This window comes from Microcaecilia unicolor, chromosome 12 (genome assembly GCF_901765095.1).
Source record: "Microcaecilia unicolor chromosome 12, aMicUni1.1, whole genome shotgun sequence".
NCBI lineage: Eukaryota > Metazoa > Chordata > Amphibia > Gymnophiona > Siphonopidae > Microcaecilia > Microcaecilia unicolor.
The window spans coordinates 50,290,985-50,316,098 of NC_044042.1; the positions used below are offsets into that span (position 1 = coordinate 50,290,985).

The following is a 25,114-nucleotide window of genomic DNA, read 5'->3' on the forward strand; positions in this document are numbered from 1 at the left end:
CTACTCAGTACAATCTTCCAGCTTAAACATTTCTTCTTGCACAGTTCAATACCCAACAGATTTCTTCCTCCTGAGCCCTCCCACACAGGCATCCGGGCTCAGTACTAACTCAGTCCTGGACACACAGTCCTTCCTTGTAGCACACAGTTCTTATACTTGATACTCTAGGGCCTTCTTACCCCAGCACTATTAACTCAGTCCTTCTTTGTAACACACAGTTCACCACCAGGCCATAGGGCTCAGCCAGTACTTTCCATGGGGATTTTCCTGCTTCAGCTACCAGCTCTCTTCTGCAGCGGCTAGCTCTCCTCTCTCCCTCCCAACTCAGGTGGGGTATTAAGTGGTTAATGGCCAAACAGGACCCAGCCCATAACCTGCTGCACCTGTTTCCACCCCCAGGACTCTCCCGGTCCTAGCGACCTCCAGCTATACATCCCCTTACTGGCTCCCTTTAGTGACTCACCCAGCCCTTCTCCCTGGACATTTTAGGGGAACAGCGCCCTCTAGGAGCCTAACCAGGGTAGGATAGCCTCTTCCTTATCACAACAGGTACTTATTTGTACCTGGGGCAATGGAGGGTTAAGTGACTTGCCCAGAGTCACAAGGAGCTGCCTGTGCCTGAAGTGGGAATTACGCTAATCTTTCTTTTGTGCAGACAAGAAGTCCTTTCTGTCTGCTAGAGCACCCAGTGCCTCCTGAACTTCGCAATGATGCAAGGCTGGTCCACTTTTCTCTTCCTCCAGTGGGAAGATGTTCTTCAGGAGTTTCCAGGGGAATGAACCAAAATCACGTCAGACCACTGGGTTCTGGATATTCTTAAAGAAGGTTACAAGTTGGAGTTCTCCCGCCCTCTCTGCTTGCAGTCTCCTTCTCAAAAGGAAACCAAGGCGATCAAGGTTCAGGCCACAATAGATTCCTTGCTAGTTCTCTGGGCCATTGTTCCAGTTCCCTATGCTGAACAGGGACAAGGCAGATACTCCATCTGCTTCATTGTCCCAAAGAAGGAAGGCACCTTTCTTCTGGTCTTAGATCTCAAATGTCTAAACCACTACATCTGAGTGTCCCACTTTCACATAGAGAAACAAAGAGTAGTCATAGCCTCAGTTCAAGTGGAAGAATTTCTCGCCGCCCTCGATCTCAAGGAGGCATACTTGCATATACCCTTTTGGCCACCACATCAGCGGTTTCTACGTTTAGCAGTGCTGGGCTGTCACGTTCACTTCAGGGCTTGCCCTTTGGTCTTGCCACGAATCTAAGAATCTTTACCAAGGTGATGGTCGTGGCGGCGGCATCCTTCCTTCAGCACCAGGGAATCAGAATTCACTTGTATCTCAATGACTGGCTCATTCATAAGCCATACTGCAACGGAATCTATGCGGGATGTAAAGAACAACTCGCAAAAAAAAAAAAAACTCCAGACCAGAGGAGAAAGTGACGTTACCATCTAAAATGGAGGCTTAAACAAGAGGCTCCTTTGGGGCTATGTGGTATCCACAAGAGGCTCCTTTGGGGCTATGTGGTATCCAGCGATTCCCCAGGCACTGACAGGCTATTAGGTGTGGATTGAAGGGTGAGAAGGTGTGAGATTGTGCAGCTGAGGATAAATGAGCTGTGAAGAAGGGACAGAGAGCGGAGAGAGCAGCAGATGAAAGTTCCTTCTCTCCTACCTGGTGGGGGTCGGACAGGCTCTGCTTGAGGAGAAGGCGGGAAGCAGCGTGAGCTAACACTGACCAGGACATCCGTGTTACGAGGGTGCAGCTGCCTGTCGGGAGCCCAGTACAGTGTTTGCCCAGGAGTCTTTTATGTGAAGGGCTGCATTCCTCGCCACCTCAGGAGCCCTGTGATCTGTGAGCTTCCTACATTGTGAACTATGTCTCCCTTCTTTGCTATGAAGTGACTGTGTGGAGGAGGGTTGACTGACAGGGTCTTTTGCACCGGGCTGTAACAGGCAGACTTGGAGAATAAAAGCAGTTTATGTACTGGGATTGAGCTCAAGCTGTGATAATTAACAGCTAGCCTGCAGCATATGATACATCTTTAAGGAAGAAAGTGAGTTGCGGGAGGGGTGACATGTGACATTGGAAGCTAACTCCTGACCCGATATCTGCAGGATAATTTTGTTTGGATTAAAAAATAGATTGCTGGGAGGAAATGACATCACAATCCAAGGTGGCGGTCTGAACGAGGAGCTCCACCGGGGCTGATAGTTGTTGGCACTACAAACTTGCTCATACAGCAAGAGACGGATCGAGAACGACAGAGGGTACGCCTCCAGGCTATGCCACCAAAAAAAAAACCTTGAGCGATTCCGATATACACCGGAGCGTCGCGAAAAAGTGAACGAAGGGAGAGTGGGGCCGGAGCTGCGAGGATCCAAGATGGCGACTGCACATGCCCCACAGGAACACACGGTACGGAGCGAGGAACCCACAGAGGCTGCAAGTATGTTGCAATCGGACGTAGCAGGGCTGCTTCAAGACTTAAAATCTGACTTTGCCGGGATCAGATTAGATGTTCAAAACACCCTCAAAGACATCAGAGCAGAGATGCATGAATTGGGGTCCCGAGTGGGCGAAGTAGAAGGGGAGATGGTGACCCTTCAATCGGAGGTGGACTCTATGCGGAGGAAGGCAACTGAGGAACAGGAGGAGTTGGGCCGGCTCAGGGAGCAAATTGAAGACCTAGAGAATAGGTCTCAGCGGAACAATTTAAGATTTAAAGGTATCCCTGAGCTAGATATTTTTTCCAACTGTGAGGCTGTCATAAAAGAACTATGCCAGCATATTTTGGCCTCGGGGTCGGACACCCACCCCCCCGGAGATACGCATTGAACGTGCGCATCGAGCACAGGGACCCCGGAGAGATTCAAACCCGAGGGATATGGTTGTCTGCTTTCTAGACTTCCCCATAAAAAAACTAATCCTGAAACAGGCCCGGTTGAGCAAAGAAATTACCTGGAAGAATTACAAAATAGGGGTCTTTCAGGATTTGGCACGCACAACGCTGATGAAGCGTGGATCATTCAGAGAAGTTACTGGATTTATGCGTACTAAGGGGATCAGATACAGATGGTTGTTCCCCTTTGCAGTTTGGATTACAGTAGACGGGAAATCCCGCAAGGTTACAACGCCGGAGGAAGCGTGGTCGGCGTTGCGGGCCATGGGATGTCAGGATGTACCGGTGCAGAATCAGGAATCGCGAACTCAAGCGGCTCCTAGGAGAGATTCAGCGTGGCAAGTGGTGGTGGAGCGAGGAAAGAAGAGGGACAAGCAGGCTTCCTAAAGTGGGGGCTGCTGAGACATTACGGACACATGGGTTGTTACCGCTTTGCTACACTGGACAATAGAGCAAACCTGGACTCTAAAGGACAGCTGGTTAGCATGCTTGATGTGGAGTTTGGGGCAAGTCACTTGGTTGCTTTGAGAGTAATCACTTTAACAGGTGGAACTGTGCTACCCAAATTAGAGTGCGTCACGAGCAGCTGTTATACCTAATAGTGGTGTTGACTTCAAACTGAACTGCTGAGGCTGGAGAGGAAGAGAGTGGAAGATCTGGTTTGCCAGAACGATGGGATGTTTCTGGGAGAGGAAGACATCCGGACTGTATGAGTGGCTCAGAACGCACACATAGGACTTGTGCTGGCGCAGTTTGATGTTAGACAAGAGAGTTTTTGGGGGAAGGAAATGGTTAGAGTTGGGTAAGGAACAGACACGGGTAGGGGGGGGATAGCCTGTGTTTAAGGGTTATAAGAGGTGTGGGGAGGGGGTTTGTCTAATGATATATATGATCAAAGCCTCTGGAAACGTACGTTTCTTTTCCTACTATGGCTGATCTTCTGGACCAGGGATTGGCAAAGGGAGGGGGGAGGAGAGGGGGGGTTGGGAGAGGGGAGGAGGGAAAGGGAAAAGGGGAGGGGTGAAGATGAGGGAAGGCGGGGGGAGGCGGGAGGGATCTGGGGAAACACTAACAGTAGGGTCCTGGAACGTGAATGGGCTTCACCATCAGCGGAAGCGGGGCCGAGTGTTTAAGGAATTGAATAGGTTAAAATGGGATGTGACGATGATGCAAGAGACACATCTGAGACCGAGAGACACGCATTTATTGCGGTGCCGGCCCTTTAGAGAAGTACTGGTACATCAGGGATGGGAGGCCAGAAGGGTTGGAGTAGCTATAATGGTGCGGCACTCCTGTGGGCTAAGCATACAAGAAGAATTTCGGGACTCGAGTGGCCGATGTTTGGGGATTAGGGGACTTCTACAAGGTAAGGAGATCACATTTATTAATATTTATGCACCTAATGAAGGTCAGAAGCAGTTTTTTGATTCTCTGAAGGAGGAAATCCAAGGTTTTATTAAAGGCCAAGTGATCATAGGGAGGGATTTCAATATTGCCCCAGACGCGGATTTGGATCATTCCATGGGAAGGAGGGGGGTTGGAAGCGCTGGTCGTAAGGCGTTGTTGAACTTTTTGAAGGAATGTGAGGTAGTGGATTGCTGGAGATTATTACATGGAACACAGAGAAATTACACCCATTATTCACATGCAGCATAGTCTTATGCGAGGTTAGACAGTTTGTGGGTACACCGCAACAGTTGGCATATGATAGAGGCAGCAGAAATAGAGACTTGTCAGGTCTCTGATCACGCTCCTATATGGATTAGGTTTAAGGGGCTGGGGGGTAGGCAGAGGGGGGGGGGCCTATGGAGGCTCAACGAGACTCTATTGGGAGATGAAACAGTAAGGGAGGACATCAGGAGGGCGATACAGGAATTTTATGAAAAAAACTCCAGACCACCCAAAACACAGCTGCCAGGCTGATATTTGGTAAAACACGCTTCGAAAGCACCAAACCCCTCTGAGAAAAGCTACACTGGCTCCCAATCAAAGAACAAATCATCTTCAAAATCTGCACCTTGGTCCACAAAATTATCTATGGCGTAATCCCAGGATACATGACAGACCTCATAGATCTACCAACCAGAAACAGAATCGGATCATCACGATCATACCTAAACCTACATTACCCAAATTGCAAAGGACTGAAATACAAAACAACTTATGCATCCAGCTTCTCCTACCTAAGCGCACAACTATGGAATGGACTCCCAAAAGCTGTGAAAACAATCCATGACCATCTAAACTTCAGGAAATCACTAAAAACCACCCTCTTCAAAAAGGCTTACCTCACCGATCCAATGTAAATCCCCACACCCAGCAACACAACATAACCATTGATCGTACTGGAATATATACAATCTTCATCCCTTCCATCACCACGGTGCCTCATACACACCTACCTCACTTCGACCACAATATAATCTATATTTGTTATCAACCAACTGGCGAACGCCTTTACGGTACTATGTAAGCCACATTGAGCCTGCAAATAGGTGGGAAAATGTGGGGTACAAATGTAACAAATAAATAATTCATGCATTGTTCCATTCTGACAGCATGGCGGCAATGGACAAAGTTGTCTGTCTTCTGCAGTCATTGTGTTGGGTTATCAATTTCGAGAAGAGCAGGCTAACTCCATCGCAGACGCTGGAGTATCTGAGCATTCTATCGTACACAGCATGGGAGAAACATAGAAACATGATGGCAGATAAAGGCCAAATGGCCCATCCAGTCTGCCCATCCTCTGTAAAACTCTTCCTTTTCTTAAGTGATCCCACGTGCTTATCCCATGCCTTCTTAAATTCTGACACAGTTCTGGACTCCACAACTTCCACCGGGAGGCCATTCCACCCTTTCCGTGAAATAATGATTACTCCTAAGCCTGTTCCCTCTTAACTTCATCGTATGCCCCCTCGTTCCAGAGTTTTCCTTCAGTTGAAAAAGGCTCACTTCCTGTACATTAATGTCCTTGAGATATTTAAATGTCTCTCTCATATCTCCTCTCTCCCTCCTCTCTTCCAGCATATACCTGTTGAGGTTCATAAGCCTGTTCCTATGTTTTTTGTGTTCAAGACCGCTTACTAATTTTGTAGCTGCTCTCTGGACCGACTCCATCCGGTTTATATCTTTCCGTAAGTGCGGTCTCCAGAACTGCACACAGTACTCTAAATGGGACCTCACCAGAGACTTATACAAGGGCACTATCACCTCCTTTTTGCTGCTGGTCATCCCTCTCTTTATGCACCCAAGCATCCTTCTGGCTTTGACCATCACTTTTTCTATCTGTTTGGAAGATTTAAGGTCATCAGACACAATCACCCTCAAGTCCCACTCTTCTTTCGTACACAGATCACTTCACCCCCTATATTGTACTGTTCCCTCGGATTCTTGTGACCCAAGTGCATGGCCCTACATTTTTTAGCATTAAATCTTAGTTGACAAATATCAGACCATTCCTCCAGCTTCGCTAGGTCCTTCCTCATGTCATTCACACCCTCCAAGTTTGATATCATCGACAGAGACAAACCTTACCAGACAGCCCTTCCACAATATTGCTCACAAAGACGTTAAAAAGAGCCAGCCCAAGGACCAATCCCTGGGGTACTCCACTGATGACATCCCTTTCTTCAGAGCAGGCTCCATTTACCACCACCCTCTGTTTCCTTCCATTCAACCAATTTTTAACTCAGTTAACGATCAGTTACTCTAGGTCCCATATCGAAGGCACTCAATTTATTTATCAGTCGCCTGTGCAGAACCTTGTCAAAGGCTTTGCTGAAATCTAAGTATACCACATCTAGTGCCTCTCCCACGTCCAACTGTTTGGTTTCCCAGTTGAAGTCAGTCAGATTCATCCTGACATGACCTGCCACTAGTGAAGGTCCAAGAAAACAAAAGGGCAGACGATCTGCAAACTTCAAGGTGGAAAAATGACAAAGCAGATCGATATAAGACAAACAATAGTTTATTATTGTAAATCTAATGTACAGATCAGCCCGACACAGGCCGTGTTTCGCCCAACAGGGCTGCTTCAGGGGATAAAAAACAAATAACATAACATTTAAATTCCTAATATAAAAATCTATATAAAACAATGTTTGGTCTATAGGTAAAAGCATGAATAAAAACATATATATTACAAAAATATCCCACAGAAGGAAAGAATATGAACAATTGAATATATAAAATAAAATAATGCTGCTATATATATCAACTTAATGGCAATGCTTTGATATGCTGATAGATACATATATATAACAAATATATCTCGCAATAAAGAAATTATTACAAAATATATCAAATATCAAATGCATCTACTGTATATATCATCTTAAAATGAAATATTTGGAATAAGAACTTAATATGACGTGTATATCATATATAAAAACTATAATAAAAGCAAATGAAAAATAATTAGAATATATCTACTGTATATATCAACTTGAAATATTTGAAATAAGAATGTACACAGATTAGACATATAAACTTAATGTGACATATATATCATATATAAAAACTATGATTAAAAACAAATAATGAAAAACAAATAGGACACCTATCTACACAATGATCTTTTACTTCCAAAATATGGTGAATATGTATTGATGAAAACAACTGAAAAATATTATAAATTATTGAAAATATGGATAAAAAATAATAATAAATAAGACAATGTATGTAAATATATATAAGCAGTATATGGAACGATTCAAGAAAAAATAAAAAATACAAAAATAATCAATACAAAATAAATAGAAAATAGAAAAATCAAACAAACCATTATTCCATTTTGCACCATGATATATTTTGATCATTTTATATTTTATCTAGGTTACCACTCCTTTTCGTTTATTCAATTGAGCTGTTTTTTTTCAACATATTTTAGAAGACCAATGGTTGCAGTTTTCTGTACATGTGAGTTGATTTTTCTATTTTGTATTGATTATTTTTTTTTTTTTTTTTTTTCTTGAATCGTTCCATATACTGCTTATATATATTTACATAAATTGTCTTATTTATTATTATTTTTATCCATATTTTCAATAATTTTTAATATTTTTTTAGTTGTTTTCATCAATACATATTCACCATATTTTGGCAGTAAAAGATCATTGTGTAGGTAGGTGTCCTATTTGTTTTTCATTATTTGTTTTTAATCCTAGTTTTTATATATGATATATATGTCATATTAAGTTTATATGTCTAATCTGTGTACATTCTTATTTCAAATATTTCAAGTTGATATATACAGTAGATATATTCTAATTATTTTTCATTATTTGTTTTTATTATAGTTTTTATATATGATATACACGTCATATTAAGTCTATATGTCTAATCTGTGTACATTCTTATTCCAAATATTTCATTTTAAGGTGATATATACAGTAGATGCATTTGATATTTGATATATTTTGTAATAATTTCTTTATTGTGAGATATTTTTGTTATATATGTATCTATCAGCATATCAAAACATTGCCATTAAGTTGATATATATAGCAGCATTATTTTATTTTATATATTCAATTGTTCATATTCTTTCCTTCTGTGGGATATTTTTGTAATATATATGTTTTTATTCATGCTTTTACCTATAGACCAAACATTGTTTTATATAGATTTTTATATTAGGAATTTAAATGTTATGTTATTTGTTTTTTTAGCCCCTGAAACAGCCCTGTTGGGCGAAACACGGCCTGTGTCGGGCTGATCTGTACATTAGATTTACAATAATAAACTATTGTTTGTCTTATATCAATCTGCTTTGTCATTTTTCTGCCACTAGTGAAGCCATTCTGCCTCAGGTCCTGCATACCATTCAGTTTGAGAAACCATAATCTTCCGCTTTAGTAGCGTTTCCATTAGTTTACTCACCATCCAGGTCAAACTGACAGGTCTGTAATTTACAACCTCCTCCTTACTTCCACTCTTGTGCAAAGGAACCACATTCGCCCTTCTCCAGTCCTCCGGGACCATTCCAGTCTCTAAAGAAGCATTGAAGAGGTCAGTCAGCAGAGCCGCCTGAACTTTGGTGTTCTGAGTACAGATTATCTCCCTTCTCTGCTTAGATCACGCACATCCTAGCATTTCTCCAGGCCTTCTAAACATTCAGGTTGAGGCTTTGGCCTTTTTCAAGGGCCGACTACAGAAGATGTCTCTTGTTGCTCACCCGGAAATTGTTTGATTCTTGCGGGGAGCAGGTCACGTGCAGCCTACTTTTCATACGCTATGTCCAGAATGGAACCTTAATTTAGTCCTTCAGACTCTTCAGAAGCCTCTTTTTCAGCTACTTCGGAAGGCCTACTTCAAAAATCTTAAACTGAAGACAGCATTCTTGGTGACTGTTGCATCGGCACCTAGGGTTTCGGAGCTTCAGGCTCTTTCTTGTCAGGATCCCTTTCTTCGCTTTTTGGAAGCGGGGGTTTCCCTGCTCACGGTTCCTTCCTTTCTTCAGCAAATGGAATCAGCATTTCATCTCAACCAGTCTGTGGAGCATCCGTCCTTTCGCAGAGAGGACAAGGATGCTCAGTTTTCAACTTCTCAGTGTGCATAGAGTCCTCATTAAATAGCTGGAAGTCATGAATGAGTTTTGCAAATCAGACAGTTTGTGATGCTTAGTAATTTGAAGCTTTGCCTCATGTCTTCCAAGCCCACAATTGCTAAATGGCTAAAGGCTATTGTGTCCCTTATTTGGTTGTGGGGAAGCAGGCTCGTCTAGAGACATACAGTGACATCCTGGATGGAAACTACTGTACTGTCTCCAGCAAATATTTATTTATTTATTAATGTATTTATACCCCACATTATCCCACAAACATGCAGGCTCAATGTGGCTTACATAAACCAGAGAGAGAGAGAGAGAACTCCGGGTGATATCAGATACAAATGTGAATAGTAGAGTAGAAGGGCAATATGTGCAAGGTGGAGACGTGGTTGATGTTGCATACCTTTGCCAAGCACTAAAGGTGGGACATTATGGCGTTTTCGGAATCCAGTTTTGGGACTTCGTTCCTCAGGGTGATGGCAATGCCAGGATCCCACCGACTTTAGGGATTGCTTTTCAAAATCCCACAGGTTCTGGAATAGTTGGAAGCCATGTAACAGAAGGAGAAATTAGGTCTTAACTGATTATTTTCTTTCCATTAGTCCTTCCCACTATTCCAGAGGCCCGCCTGATTTTTTTTTTTTTTTTTAAATAATGGGTGCAAAATAATGGGTCAAATAATGACTGTTACCTTGCATGTTGTCACATCATCGTGACTTACCTCCCAACACCGTGGGGGCGTCAGGGTTGCTCCTGCGCTATCTGGCCCTTTTCTGGGCGTCAGCTCTCCTAGGTGCGCAAGCACACCAGTAGCACAACTCTGGAAGACCCAGTGGCGGGAAGCCCTGCAAGGGCACGTTAGGAGTGATGTCGGGCCTGGGCATATTTGTGGAAGGCCTAAGCTTTTCTCCAGGGCCTTTTCAATAACGTCTCCTGCTTCTGTGTGGTGTCTTCTGTTCCAGCCTTGCTTCTGGTTCCTGCCAAGCTTTGTTCCTGGTTCCTGCCAGGCTCCAACCCTGCCTTGTCTCCGAGTTTCTGCCTAGCTCCAACCATGCCCTGCCTCCAAGTCTCTGCCTAGCTCCAACCATGCCTTGCCTTGGACTCTTGTTCCTGGCCCATCTAGTACTGTCTTGCCTAGTTCTTTCTTTCCTTCTTGCCTTGCTTTGCCTTTAGCATTTAGTCCTAGTCTTGTCAAACTTGTTTATTGTCTTCTCCTGTCCGGATCCAGTTCTTGCCTTGCCCTCGTCTTGCCTGTCTGGACCTAGTTCCTTGTCTTGTTTTGTCCTGTCTGGGTTCCATTTCTAGCCCTGTTGCCTTGCTTTTACTTGCCTTGTCTAAATCCGGTTTCTGTCTCATCTGTCTTGCCTAGTCTTGTCTAGTTCTGTCCTGTCTAGTCTTGCCTTGCCTTGCCCAGTCTGCCTTGGTTCTTGCCTGGGATCACCTTGACTTGTGCCAGCCTAGGGGACTTGCCTACTGCAGTCGGAGTCCGGCTGTGGTCCAAAGGCTCACCTTACCTGAGATCAAGATACATGGTGCTTCCTGCATATCTCTTGTTCTCTACAAAGTTGCCCAGAGATGAGAGAGGTCCTCACGTTTGCTCATCTGGTTAATGTTAGGTTAGCAGGTTATGTAAGGTTGTTGTGTTTATTCTGAGTTTCTCCTTACCTCTTGTCTATGTAAATACTGAGGAGCTGGACTGGATGCTAAAAGAGAGATGTCTCAGCTCAGTTTTCAGTTCTCTGTCTCCATCTGCTGGTTAATGGACACAACTATCCACAGCTTCTGGAATAGTGTGAAGGACTAATTGAAAGAAAATTATCAGGTAAGACCTTATTTCTCCTGCTGCCTCACAGGTGTTCTAGAGTATACTGGAGTACAACAGATGCTCGGAAACGCTGTGTATATACATGCAAAATCATGGAATGCCGCCCGCCTGCTGAGGAGCCAGATATCAACAGCACCGTGGAGCATGACGAAAACAGGACAATTGCTCATAGTCCTGCAACATTAACAGGTAACTGATCACCTCAGAGACCTTCTGAGCATTGCATACAGCTTGAGAACATTTGGAGACATGTTAGGAGGGGAGAAGATAATGTCAGCTATCTAAGTTTTGGCAGTGTTATGTAGGGTAAATGATATACAAATTACTAGCGCATTTCATTCAATAGGCTGCTTACGGTCAGCAAGTACAGGCATAAGTGAGGGGTCCTAAAGAGTAAAGAATCAGTACTGGATAGTATTCACCCCGGAGTTCTGGAAGTGCTCCAAATTGAAATTGCTAACCTATTGCTAGTAATATGTAACATGTTTAAAATGGTCACAGTACTTGAGGATTGGAAAGTGGCTGATATAATTCCAGTTTTTCAAAAGGCCTACAGGGGTGACTCAGTAACCTCTGTAGACTAGTGTGTCTGTTGTCAATACCTAGCAAAATGGTCTGGCCCGGATTTAGTCAATAGACAAGAGAAAAACAAAAAAAAAAAAACTTCCACACAGAAATGTGAGCAAATCAAACCAAGGGTCAAAAATAACAAATATCAAGGTTACCAAATGTTGCAAAAACGTTCCTTTAATGGGTACAGAACATGTAGATACAAGTCCCAGACAGAGAAACTCAACACAGGCTGTGTTTTGGCTAGACAGCCTCCATCAGGAGAATCTTGGTACATAACAGAAAAAACAAAAGACATAATGATAAATATATAATAAATACATAAGTATTCACATTGAAAAAGAAAAAAACATAAGTATTTGCATTAGAAAAGAAAAAAAGGAGAAGAAATGTAAACTCCAAAGCAAGAAATATGAACTATACTTAAAACATTTTATGGAGAGATCACTGTGATCTCATGAAAACACATAGTTGTGAAAAGACGTGACTAATTGCCAGATTTCAAAAATGTATATGAATAATCATATGTCACCATGTGATGAATGTCCATTGTTCAAATGTAAGGCCAAGAACCTATAGATAACCACACCGAAGTTGAAATGAAAGCAAAGTGCAAGAGCAGTCGAAGTATATAAAAACTTAGAGGAACAAAATATCTAGTCACCTGTCAAGACTCCACAAAACAGAATTTAATCTGACTGAAAATGTTAAACACTGCACTAATTAAACTGTCTATAGGAGATAAAAGTAGGGAACTATAAGCATAAAATAAAAATATACTGATAGAGAATCCAGCTAAAGATTTAAAAAGCCACATACCTGTAAGGGTGCATATGATCAACATCAAATGTCTAATCCACAATGGAATAAACCCTGCAGAAGATAACAGTTTAAGAATCCACTATTTACAACGTAAAACCACAATTGTTGTAGACATAGCTGGCTTCAAAATACCATACTTAATTTGTTGCTACATGGCCCATTTATATAATTAACATAAAATAAATTATGTATAATCCCGCTCATGGTATAAAGTGAACACAGTGATAAATACAATATACAGGGTCCAAAGCTATCCAGCTCAAAAAGGCTCATTTTTGCCTACATATTACCTACAGAGTCTTTACTGCAAAATCTGTTTTCATCCCTAACATCAATAAAAACTCTAATCAGTCCACAGTTTAAATTGCTTCCTGCATTTACAAGAACCTACTGCATACCAGCACTCGAAACTGGAATATCTACATCAGTACACAAACTGACAAAAATTCAACTTTCCTTAGCATCCCTCCGGACCGGCCCAGGATTGGACTGATGGGTTGTGCACGCCTACCAGCAGGTGGAGTCTGAGAAAAAACTCTGACTCTAGAGAGCCAATGAGAGCCCTGGTCATGTGACCCTAGCCTCAGTATTTTCTCAGTCTCCCAGCAGGTAGGACGTGAGCCCATTAGTCTCTCTTTTGGTATTTGTCTATATTTTTTCCCTATTTTCTTTATTGGTTCCTTTTTGTTTGGAGAAGATTTGGATAAATTGGTTCATTCCCTAGGAGACTCTAAAGTGCCTCGTCTCCCTGAAGATAGGCCTCGTCTGTCCAGTCGGGGTGCCTTGTTTGGATGTGGTAGGCTACGACCTTTCTGTAGATTTCAGCCTGATAGAGCTCCTCACACTCAGAGATCGTGATTTTTTAATAGGACTCAGTCCTTTTGGGGTTACCGCAGAGGAGGCAGATTCTCAGGCGGCAGTTTTCGCTCCCCTTCATGTGCTTCCCAATGAAGATGCGAGGGTCCCTCCTCTGGTCCCTGTCGGAGCTCGACTTTCTCAGTTCTATCAGAGGTGGGCCCACATTACCTCAGACCAGTGGGTCTTGGAAGTTGTTCGAGAAGGTTATGCCTTAGAATTCGCAAGGCCTATTTCAGACGCCTTTCTGGAGTCTCCCTATTGCTCTCCTCTCAAAGCGCATGCGGTTCGGGAGACTCTACAGAGGCTCGTAGATCTTCAGGCTATTTGTCCAGTCCCTCCTTCCAAGTACAAACAAGGCCGGTATTCCATTTACTTTGTGGTGCCCAAAAAGGAGGACTCCTTTCGCCCTATTTTAGACCTCAAAGCTGTCAATCGCGCTCTCAAGGTCACCAGCTTTCGTATGGAGACCCTTCGGTCAGTCATAGTGGCAGTGTGCAAGGGGGAGTATCTAACAGCCTTGGATCTGACAGAAGCCTATTTACATATTCCTATTCGTTCGGCTCACCACAAGTTTTTGCATTTTGCAATTCTAGGCCGACATTATCAGTTTCGTGCTCTGCCTTTCGGACTAGCGACGGCTCCTCGCACTTTCACCAAGGTTATGGTCGTGGTTGCAGTGGCTCTCAGGAAGGAAGGGATTCTGGTTCATCCCTACTTAGACGACTGGTTGATAAGGGCGAAATCTTATCAAGAAAGTTGTCAAGTCACGGAGAGAGTAGTAGCTTTCCTGCAGTCCCTAGGTTGGGTGGTGAATTATAGCCAAGAGCCGTTTGGTCCCCTCTCAGTCTCTAGAGTTTTGGGGGGTTACCTTCGATACTGCGAGGGGTCGAGTTTTTCTTCCACAGGGCAGAATTCTAAAGCTCCGGTCTCAGATACTGAATTTGATGCATCAGAAGGTACCTTGTACTCGAAACTATCTTCAAGTTCTCGGTTCCATGGCAGCCACGATAGAGGTAGTTCCCTGGGCCAGGGCTCACATGAGGTCTCTTCAGTGGTCTCTTCTGGCCCGGTGGTCAGCTCAAACAGATTCCCTTCTGATGAAGTTGTCTTTGCGTCACCGGGAGCGCATCTCTCTGTTTTGGTGGCTACGGATGCGGAATCTCTCTGTAGGAATGCCGTTGGAGCCTCCGCGGTGGATACCACTAACAACAGATGCCAGTCTCCGGGGCTGGGGAGCTCATTGCCTAGACAAGTGGACCCAGGGTCTCTGGTCTCCGCTGGAAGCAGCTCAATCCATCAACTTTCTGGAGACCAGGGCAATTCGGTTGGCTCTGCTGCACTTCAGTCCTCTTCTGGTAGGCAAAGCAGTGCGAGTTCTCTCGGACAACGCCTCGGCAGTGGCCTACATCAACCGCCAGGGAGGTACGAGGTGCCGTCTCCTGTGTCGGGAAGCGGAGAGTCTCCTCACGTGGGAGGAAATTCACCTCACGGCCATCTCAGCCTCGCATGTAGCAGGAGTAGACAACGTCCAAGCACTTTCTGAGTCGCCACACTCTCGTTCCCGGGGAATGGGCTCTCAGCGATCGGGCGTTTCAGTTGATAGTACAGTGCTGGGGTCTTCCAGTACTAGATCTTTTCGCCTCCAGTCTCAACTCCAAAGTTCCTCGCTTCTTCAGTCGCCGAAAAGATGTAAGGGCAGCAGGGGTAGACGCCCTCTTGCAGCAATGGCCCTCCGGCCTTCTTTACGCGTTTCCTCCTTGGCCGCTAATAGGTCGTCTCCTACAGAAGATCGAAGAGCACGAGGGGCCGATCATTTTGTGGCACCGGACTGGCCTCGGCGTCCCTGGTACGCGGATCTCCAACGTCTGTCCGTGGTGTCTCCTCTTCGTCTTCCGGTGCACAAGGCTTTGCTGGTACTAGGACCAGTTCCACATCCAGATCCAGCTCGATTTTGTCTTACGGCTTGGCTCTTGAACGAGCCTGTTTAGCTAAGTGGAGATTTTCAGCGCCAGTGATTTCCACTATGTTGCAGTCTCGTAGTCGTTCCACTTCTCTGAACTATATTCGCACTTGGAGAATTTTTGAGGATTGGTGTGCAGATGCTAACATTGTTCCTTTTCGGGCTTCAGTGCCTCAGATGTTAGATTTTCTTCAGCCGGTTTTGATAAAGGATTGTCTCTTTCTTCTCTGAAGGTGCAGGCGGCGGTTCTGTCCTGTTTCAGAGGTAGGATACGAAGCAAGTCTTTGGCTAGTCTTCCCGAGGTAGCTCGTTTTTTGAAGGGGGGTTAGCCTTCTTTGTTGTCCGGTCAGATCAGTCTTTCCATCTTGGGACCTTAATCTGGTGCTTTCGTCTCTGACAAAGCCTCCTTTTGAGCCATTACAAGCATGTTCTCTGAAGGATTTAACGCTTAAGACAGTGTTTTTGGTGGCTATTGCGTCAGCTAGAAGAGTCTCGGAGTTGCAAGTTTTTTCCTGTAGATCTCCATTTCTGGAATTTTCTTTTTTTTTTTTTTTTTATTCATTTATTTGTAATTAACAAGCATTACATCTTGTATTTAGAAACACAGAAAGGCAAAAAAATTATAGAGGAAAAAACAAAATACATTTTTATATTCTTCCTTAGACCACAAAACAATGAGGGAAGGGAGACATGTCTAGTAAAGAAATAAAGAAATAACATAGTCTTATATAATAAGAAATAATAAAGAAAATGGCTTGGCTCATTAATCCACCATAATAAAGATTAATCCGTTATTAAATTATTACACTGGGGGTACATTGAGGACCAGCTTTTGTTCCAGGAAAGATTTTAACTGATCCGACTCAAAAAAAACATACTTTACATTAAGATACTTCACTATGCATTTACAAGGATAGGATAGCAAAAAGGAGGCTCCAATTGCCCTTGTCTCCTCTCTTAACGCTAGGAATAACTTTCTCCTATCTTGAGTAGTTTTAGTTACGTCTGGATAAATCCAGACCCTGGATCCACAGAAAAGTTTCATTGAATTTTTAAAGTACATTTTTAGTATTGCGTTAAGATCTTGTTCAAAAACTAGTGATATCAATAAAGTCTGTCGATGTGAGACTGCTGAAAAAGACTGTTCCAGAAACGCCGAAAGATCTTGTGATTCCTGGTTATTCTCTTGTGGTTTAACTTGATTGCTTATCTGCTTCAATTCTCCCTCTTTATTTTTAGGCAAAGGAACATAAAAAATTTTATTAACTGGAGGAATATGAGAGGGGGAATATTGTAGATTTTCAATCAAGTATTTACGAAACAGTTCCATCGGACTCAAGCCAATTATGACAGGAAAACTTAGTATCCTTAGATTCAAGCGCTTGTTAAAGTTTTCAAGTTGTTCAATCTTTCTCAAAGTCATCAATTTGTCTTTAATCAAAACATTATTAGTCAGTTTCAGCGTCGTTATTTCTGTTTGAATCGAATCTATTTTTGAAGTAGTGTCTACTTTAAAGTTATCCATAGCTTCAGTTAAAACATCAACTTTACTTACAAGCATGGAAGTCTCTTTTACCGTGTTCTCTACAGTTTGAGTCAGTTCTTGAATAGCGGTCCAGATCAACTCCAGTGTAACCACCTGGGGAGCTTGCTGTTCCACAGTTGTTTTCTCGGTCCGCTTTGGGGTGGAGCCACCACTTGCAGATCCGCCACCTTCGACTTCCGAAGCGGCTAGATCCGACATCCACTGCCGACTACGAGCTGGACAAGGTGGTTGATTAATATCAGGCGGGGACAAAAAGATCTCTGAGCCCAAGTGAGCCGTCGCTCCTTCGTCGGCGCTCACAGTGGGCAAACTCTCACCGGAGTTAAACGTGGGCTTCGTTGTGAAGCGATCCAGCGTCGTCTGAACCGGCGATGAGGTAAGAACCAATGGCGGATGGCTCTTTACCACGGCTTTCCTCTTTGTATGAGGCATTTTTAGAAAAAAGAAACAGGTTTTTAGGTATAAGTCCAGAGAGCTCGAGCGCACACACTCAAAGCTGAGCCGCCATCTTGGACACGCCTCCGACCCCCACCTAATCCAACCCTTTTCATCCATTTCTGGAATTTTCTAAAGAGCGAGTGGTCCTTCGTTCGGTTCCTTTCTTTTTGCCTAAGGTACTTTCTCGTTTTCATATGTCCCAGTCGGTTTTTCTTCCGGTTCTGGGATCGGCCTCGGGAACGCAGGAGCAACAGAAGTTGCGTACTCTGGATGTTGAGAGTTCTTAAACGATACCTTGCTGTTACGGAGGACTTCCGTCGCTCGGACCGTCTTTTTCTTCTTTTTGCAGGTCGCCGCAAGGGCTTGTCAGCTTCTAAGCCCACGTTGTCTCGGTGGATCAAGGAAATGATAGCGTCTGCTTATCTCCTGGCGGGCAGATCAGTTCCTGAGGCGCTTAAAGCTCATGCTTCTACTCGTGGGCAGGCAGCTTCATGGGCGGAGTGCTTCTTGGTGCCTCCAGCGGAAATCTATAAGGTGGCGACTTGGTCTTCCCTTCATTCTTTCTCTAAGCATTACAGGCTGGATGTACAGTGTCATCAGGAGGCGGTCTTTGCATCACGAGTACTCACAGCGGGTTTGCTGGGGTCCCTCCCTTAGGACTACTGCTTTGTTACGTCCCATCAGTCCAATCCTGGGCCGGGCCGGAGGGATGCTAAGGAAGGAAAAATTAGACCTTACCTGCTAATTTGCTTTCCTTTAGTCCCTCCGGACCAGCCCAGGCCCCTCCCGTGTTCTATGGTTCTCAGCATTACTGTGTACAGATATTCAACTGTTGTCTACAGAGCTGTTCTGCAAGTTAGACAGTAAACGGAAATGCATAATGTTGTACAAGTTAAATCTTCTGCAAGTTAAATGGTTATTCAGTTCATAATGTTATACAAATTAAGCAGTTATAGAGATATACCAATCTGTACAGAATTGGCCATACCCCTCAGCTCTGAAGCGAGTTGTTGGTGAGCCCCGTGTCACGGCAAAGCCGTAGTTTAAGCACGTTTTTCTCTTGTGCTTTCTGGCTGCTTGAATTCCTCATGGCACAGAATATATGTCCTTCTTTTCCTTTCTGCTTTGTTATTCAAATACTGAGGCTAGGGTCACATGACCAGGGCTCTCATTGGGTCTCTAGAGTCAGAGTTTTTTCTCAGTCTCCACCTGCTGGTAGGCGTGCACAACCCATCAGTCCAATCCTGGGCCGGTCTGGAGGGACTAAAGGAAAGCAAATTAGCAGGTAAGGTCTAATTTCTCCGTTGTGATGATGTCAGCATAAATTATGATAATTCTGAAAACAACAGTGACAGCTGTAAATATACACTTTGGAGATGTGTGCAGAAGAATGTGAAAAATGAGAATGCACAACAGGTCTAAATGCTTTAAATCAAGAGAAATATATAGAGAGATTACAGACAAAATTTACAAGCACTGCTATGGCAGTGAACAAATACGTCACCAGAAACAATCCGCTGTTTGTAAGCAAAACAGAATGAAAAACAAAACCCAGGTTATGAGAGTGAAATTTATAAAGAAAGTGTGCAATATTTAACAAATTGTCTAAAAAAGTGACTGAACAATTGTGCAATAGTACTCTACAGACAGATGTTATATGAACTAGAAGACATAAATCTAAACATGTATGCAGACATCTATATGTGGGTACCAGTGATATAGGAAAATGTGGGAGAGAGATTCTGGAAGCCAAATTTAGGCAGGGCCCAAGAGACAGGCAGAGCTCCAGAGTCTCAATGCATGGATGAGACAATGGTGCAGGGAGGAGAGTTTTAGATTTGTTAGGAACTGGGCAGCATTTTGGGGAAGGAGGAGCCTATTCCGAAAGGATGGTCTCCACCTTAACTAGGGTGGAACTAGGCTGCTGGCATCAGCATTTAAAAAGGAGATAGAGCAGCTTTTAAACTAGAAACTGGGGGATGGCCGACAGTCACTCAAAAGTACATGGTTCAGAATAAGGTATCTTTCAAAGATATCACTAAAACAGGGAAGATAGGGCATTCCGATAGTGAGGTTGCAAAAGAGACCATAGTAGATCAGGTGTCCTTAAATAAAAATAAAAATCAGTCAAAAGATTGCAAATTAATGCTATCAAGTACTGAGCATGATGTAAATAGGAACAGCAAACATAGTTAGAAATGTCGATATGCGAATGCCAGAAGCCCTAAGAAATAAGATGGGAGAGTTAGAATATATTGCACTAAATTATAGTAGTAGTATAGTAGTAAATTAAAAATTAGATATAATAGGCATCTCTGAGACCTGGTGAAAGGAGGATAACCAGTGGGCCACTGTCATACCGGGGTACAAATTATATCGTAGTGATAGGGTGGATCGAATTGGTGGAGGGGTTGCATTGTATGTTAAAGAGGACCTTGAATCAAATAGATTGAAAATTCTGCAGGAAACAAAACACATTTTGGAATCCCTATGGATTGAAATTCCATGTGTAAAGGGGAAAAGGATAGTGATAGGAGTGTACTACCATCCGCCTGGCCAGGATGAACAGACTGATGTAGAAATGTTATCGGAAATTAGGGAGGCTAACAAACTGGGCAACACAATAATACTGGGTGATTTCAATTACCCCGATATTAACTGGGTAAATGTAACATCGGGGAGGTAAACGTCCTTGATGAAATCAAGGACTGCTTTATGGAGCAGCTGGTACAGGAGCCGACGAGAGAGAAAAATTCTAGCTAGTCCTTAGTGGAGCGCATGATCTGGGGCGGGAGGTAATGGTGACGGGGGCCACTTGATAAGTGATCATAATATCATCAGATTTGATATTAGCTTTGGAGTAAGTATACACAGGAAATCCAATACGTTAGCGTTTAACTTTCAAAAAGGAAACTGATAAAATGAAAAGCACGGTGAAAAAAAAAAATTTAGAGGAGCTGCTGTGAGGGTCAACAATTTACATCAGGTGTGGATGCCGTTCAAAAATACCATCCTGGAAGCCCAGGCCAAATATTCCATGTATTGAAAAAAGGAGGATGGAAGACCAAACGACAGCCGGCGTGGTTAAAAAGTGAGGTAAAGGAAACTATTAGAGCTAAAAGAAAATCCTTCAGAAAATGGAAGTAAGAACCGACTGAAAATAATAAGAAACAGCATAAGTAAAGTGAAATTCAAAGTGCGGATAAAGAAGCCAAAGAGGGACTTTGAAAAAAAAGATTGTGTTGGAGGCAAAAACACATAGTAAAATTTTTTTAGGTATATTAAAAGCAAAAAGCCGGCAAAAGAATCGGTTGGACCGCTAGATGACCGAGGGGTAAAAGGGGCAATCGGGGAAGACAAAGCCATAGCGGAGAGATTAAATTAATTCTTTGCTTCAGTCTTCACCGAGGCAGATTTGGGAGAGATAGCAGTGCCAGACATGGTATTCAAAGCTGATGAGTCAGAGAAACTGAATGAAATCTCTTTCCATTTCATCAAGCAGATCAATCCATAGACTGCTGGGTTGTGTCCATCTACCAGCAGGTGGAGATAGAGAGCAATCTTTTGCCTCCCTATATGTGGTCATGTGCTGCCGGAAACTCCCCAGTATGTTCTCTATCTCAGCAGGTGTGTGGTCACACAGCAGCAGCTCTGGCTAGGTCTCCAAGCCTAATTGTTTAGGTTTTGTTGAGTACCTGGGGTTGAGGGCTCTTTGTGAGCAAGTGTAAACCTGGTGGTGCCAGGTCCCTCCTTTTCTCCCCCTCCCGCTGGCTCCGTTTAAAAAAAAAAAAAAAAAACTCCGAAAAATAGACGTCTTTGAGAGAAAAACGTCTTTTGTTTGCAGCTGCTCACTGGGACTCCAAATCGTTGCAGCTCGGAGCGAGAAGCAGGTAATTTTACCTTTTTTACTAGCGGGCAGGGGGTTCCCCGAACAGTCTCCACGTGGCTAATGGCGTCGGATGGCAAGGGCGCAAAAAGACGCTCCCCAGAATGCTTACGCGTCTAGTGGGGAAGCGGGGGGTCCGAAGGCAGAGTCACCTTTTTTGGGCGCCTTTTTGGAGTCAGGAGAGTTCCCCGGGTTTTGTTCCGGTGCGGCGGTTTTTCCCGCCTTAGGCGCCCATCCCCTGCTGGCCACTCTCCCGGTTGTGGCTGGCCACGCTGCTCGGACGGCTTCTTCTTGGGTCGCCCTCAAGGTGGGAGACGCTAATGGTATGGTCGCCCTTGACTTAGGCAACGGTAAAAAGTCGGGCGAAATTAAAGCGCCATTCTTCCCGTGTGGCTCCTTCGCAGAATGTCGTGTCGTGACGGACCCCATTTTGAATGCGCAGCGTGCCTCTCCCCCGCTCTTGGGAGCGCAGGTTGAGAGTGCCTCTAGGGCTGTGGCCCAGGCTGCGGAAGTGCACAGACTGGGGGGTTTCTCCCCTGAGTTCATTTTGCTGCTACATCAGGCTTTTCTAATGCAAAGCGCTGCCCCTGCTCCCCTGTCTGATAAGGGTGATGAGGCTTCTATGATCAAATACCCTCGGGTGGATCTCCAGGCCCTAGGGGACTCTGTCTCCTCTGATGTGGATGAGGGCAGCGTGTCTCCCAGAGGTCCTTAGCGGATTCTATGGAGGAGACTGATCCTCGCTCGGATGGAGCGGATGACCCCTCTGCAGCGCGGCTTTTTTGCTCAGAGGATTTGCCCAACCTGTTAGTGCAGGCCATGAGCATTTTGAAAATTTCCTCTCCGGAGGAAGGCCCTCTCTCAGCCTCAGCTGGCTCTGCCATTATGCTGGGAACTAAGCGCCTGCCTAGAACCTTCTACATTCATGAAGCCATGCAGACCTTAATTTCGGCTCAATGGGATACCCCTGAAGCGCGCCTTAAAGTAGCCAGGGCCATGTCCTGGCTGTACCCTCTGCCTGAGTGTGAACGGGAGGCCTTTCTCTGGCCTACAGTGGACTCTTTAATCACTGCGGTGACTAAGAGGATGGCTCTGCCAGTGGAAGGTGGCACTGCCCTGAAGGACACTCAGGACAGGAGATTGGAGGCGGCCGCCCTGAGTTTGCAAGCCTCGGTTTGTGGCTCCTATGTGGCCAGGGCATGCCTGACCGTTTTGCAGCGGACTTCCCCCTCGGATTCGTCCTTGAGGGCGGATTGGCCGGCCCTGGAGTTGGGCTTGGCCTACTTAGCAGACTTGTTGTACGATGTCTTGAGAGCCTCGGCTAAAGGTATGGCTCAGACAGTCTCGGCTCGGCGGTGGCTATGGCTTAAGCACTGGTCGGCTGGCCATGCCTCAAAATCTCGCCTGGCCAAGTTGCCTTTTAAAGGCAAGCTGCTCTTTGGGGACGAGCTCGACAAGATCGTGATGGAGCTCGGCACGTCTAAGGGCAAGAGGTTGCCGGAGGTCAGGGCATGGGCCGGCAGTGCTCGCCCTGGTTCCTCCAAGGGCCGATTTCAGGAAGCCCGCCGGTATCGCCCAGGCAAGTCGACCTCCTTTTCCTTCAAGCGGAACTTCTCCCCCAAGCAGCATTCCTTTTGCAGGGACCGCTGTCCCGGAGGTTCGTCCTCCGGCCCTCCCCCAGGGTCTCGTACCCAATGACGGGGACCTGGTCCATGGCCCAGAGCAGATAGGAGGAAGGCTATCCTCGTTTCTGGGAGAGTGGACCATGGTAACTTCAGACACTTGGGTTCTGAAAGTCATCAGAGACGGCTACAAGTTGGAGTTCTGCCGGCCCTTGAGAGACGGGTTCGTAAACTCTCCCTGCAAGTCTCCAGTCAAAGCATGGGCGCGGTGGGCCCAGTGCCAGTAGATCAACATGGCAAGGGACGTTACTCCATTTACTTTGTGGTGCCAAAGAAGGGAGGTTATGTGCGGCCTATTCTCGACCTCAAGGGAGTCATTCGGGCCTTGAAAATACGGCACTTCCGGATGGAGACTCTCCGTTCCGTAATAGCTGCGGTGAAAAAAGGAGAAATCCTGGCATCCTTGGGCATCAAGGAAGCTTACTTACATATTCTTCGAGGACAAGCAGGCTGCTTGTTCTCACTGATGGGTGACGTCCACGGCATCCCCTCCAATCGGAACACTTTCTAGCAAAGTCCTTTGCTAGTCCTCGCGCGCCGATGCGCACCGCGCATGCGCGGCCGTCTTCCCACCCGAACCGGCTCGTGCCGGCCAGTCTTCTTTTCTTCTTTAAAAAAAAAAAAAAAAAAGGGTGTCGGGAGGAGGCCTCTTGGTTTTCTCCCTTCCCGTACTTCGAGTTTTTTGCCCCGGTAAGTTTTCTTTCGTCGTCGGGGTAGGCCCTATTTAGGCCTCAGTCGAAGTTTTTCTTCTCCCTATATTTGTGGTGCCATTTTCGCCATTTCGAGTTTTGATCTTGCCGGCGCGATTTTTCCGCCCATGACATCGAAGTCTTCCAGCGGCTTCAAGAAGTGCACCCAGTGCGCCCGGGTAATCTCGCTCACTGACAGGCACGCGTCGTGTGTTCAGTGTCTGGGGGCTGGGCACCGCCCTCAGGCCTGTAGTCTGTGTGCCCTTTTACAAAAGCGGACTCAGGTAGCGAGGTTAGCCCAGTGGAACATTTTGTTCTCGGGCTCTTCATCGGCATCGGCACCGGGAGTATCGACTGCCTCGACGTCGTCGGCGCCCAGACCTTCATCCTCGTCCCCGATTGCATCGAGTGCATCGAGGCATCGGCCCTCTGCATCGGGGCGACATCGGAAGGCTGCGTCGGTGTCGGTGGTATCGAGACCTCCTCATCTGCTGATGTTGTCGGATGGTGGTGCTTCGTCTGGAATGCAGGTGAGGGCTGTCCATTCCCCTGCTGGTGGCGGTGAGCCTTCGGGTGGGTCTCCCCCTACCCTGAGGGCTCCTGCGGTACAGCCCCCCCCCCCCCGAGACCGACCCTCTTCGGCCTCGGCCCCGAGGAAGAGACGGCTGGATTCTACGTCCTCCTCGTCGGTGCCGGGAAGCTCCGGTGACGTGCTTCGCTCCAAAAAATCGAAGAAGCATCGTCACCGGTCCCCTTCCCGTGTCGGCACCAAGAGCTCTGGGTCGCCGAGGGAGTCGGCACCCAGTAAGCATCGGCACCGAGAGGACCGCTCGCCCTCTGTTCAAGAGGTGTCGGTGCGCTCCCCTTTGGACAGCCCGGAACAGCCTCCACGCCCGGAACAGGTTCTGACATCGACTCCTGCATCGGCTTCCATGTCTTTTTCTACAGCCGCTCTGTACGAGAGCCTCCGGGCCGTTCTCCCAGAGATCCTGGGGGAGCTGTTGCGCCCTTCCCCTCTGGTACCGGGGGTGCTTGCGCCTCCGGTACCGTCGAGCGAGGCGCCGGCTGGCCCATTGTCCGGGGTGAGGTCTCCGACATCTGTGCCGCTTGCGGTACCGACTGCGGTAGCCTCCCAGGAAGGCTCCCCGACTACGTCGGCGGAGGGAGCTTCGCCGGTGCGGGCGAGGGAGTCTACCTCTCGACGCTCCCGCCGTGGCCGTGGTTCCACGGAGTCGAGCCGGGCACGGTTGCAGACACAGGTCCGTGAACTTGTGTCTGACACCGATGGTGAGGCCTCGTGGGAAGAGGAAGAAGACATCAGATATTTCTCTGACGAGGAGTCTGAGGGTCTTCCTTCCGATCCCACTCCCTCTCCTGAAAGGCAGCTTTCTCC

The 25,114-nt window shown here is 45.7% G+C and overlaps 1 protein-coding gene across 3 annotated transcripts in view; it reads left to right on the top strand.

Moving 5' to 3' along the window:
• The window catches only part of KMT2A (lysine methyltransferase 2A), a 473,075-nt gene that overhangs the window by 291,275 nt on the left and 156,686 nt on the right, over positions 1-25,114 (top strand). For all 3 annotated transcript variants that reach the window (XM_030220693.1, XM_030220691.1, XM_030220692.1), the window contains exon 25: positions 11,299-11,459. In XM_030220693.1, the coding sequence (XP_030076553.1) occupies positions 11,299-11,459 (161 nt within the window). The remainder of the gene's footprint in view (positions 1-11,298; positions 11,460-25,114) is intronic.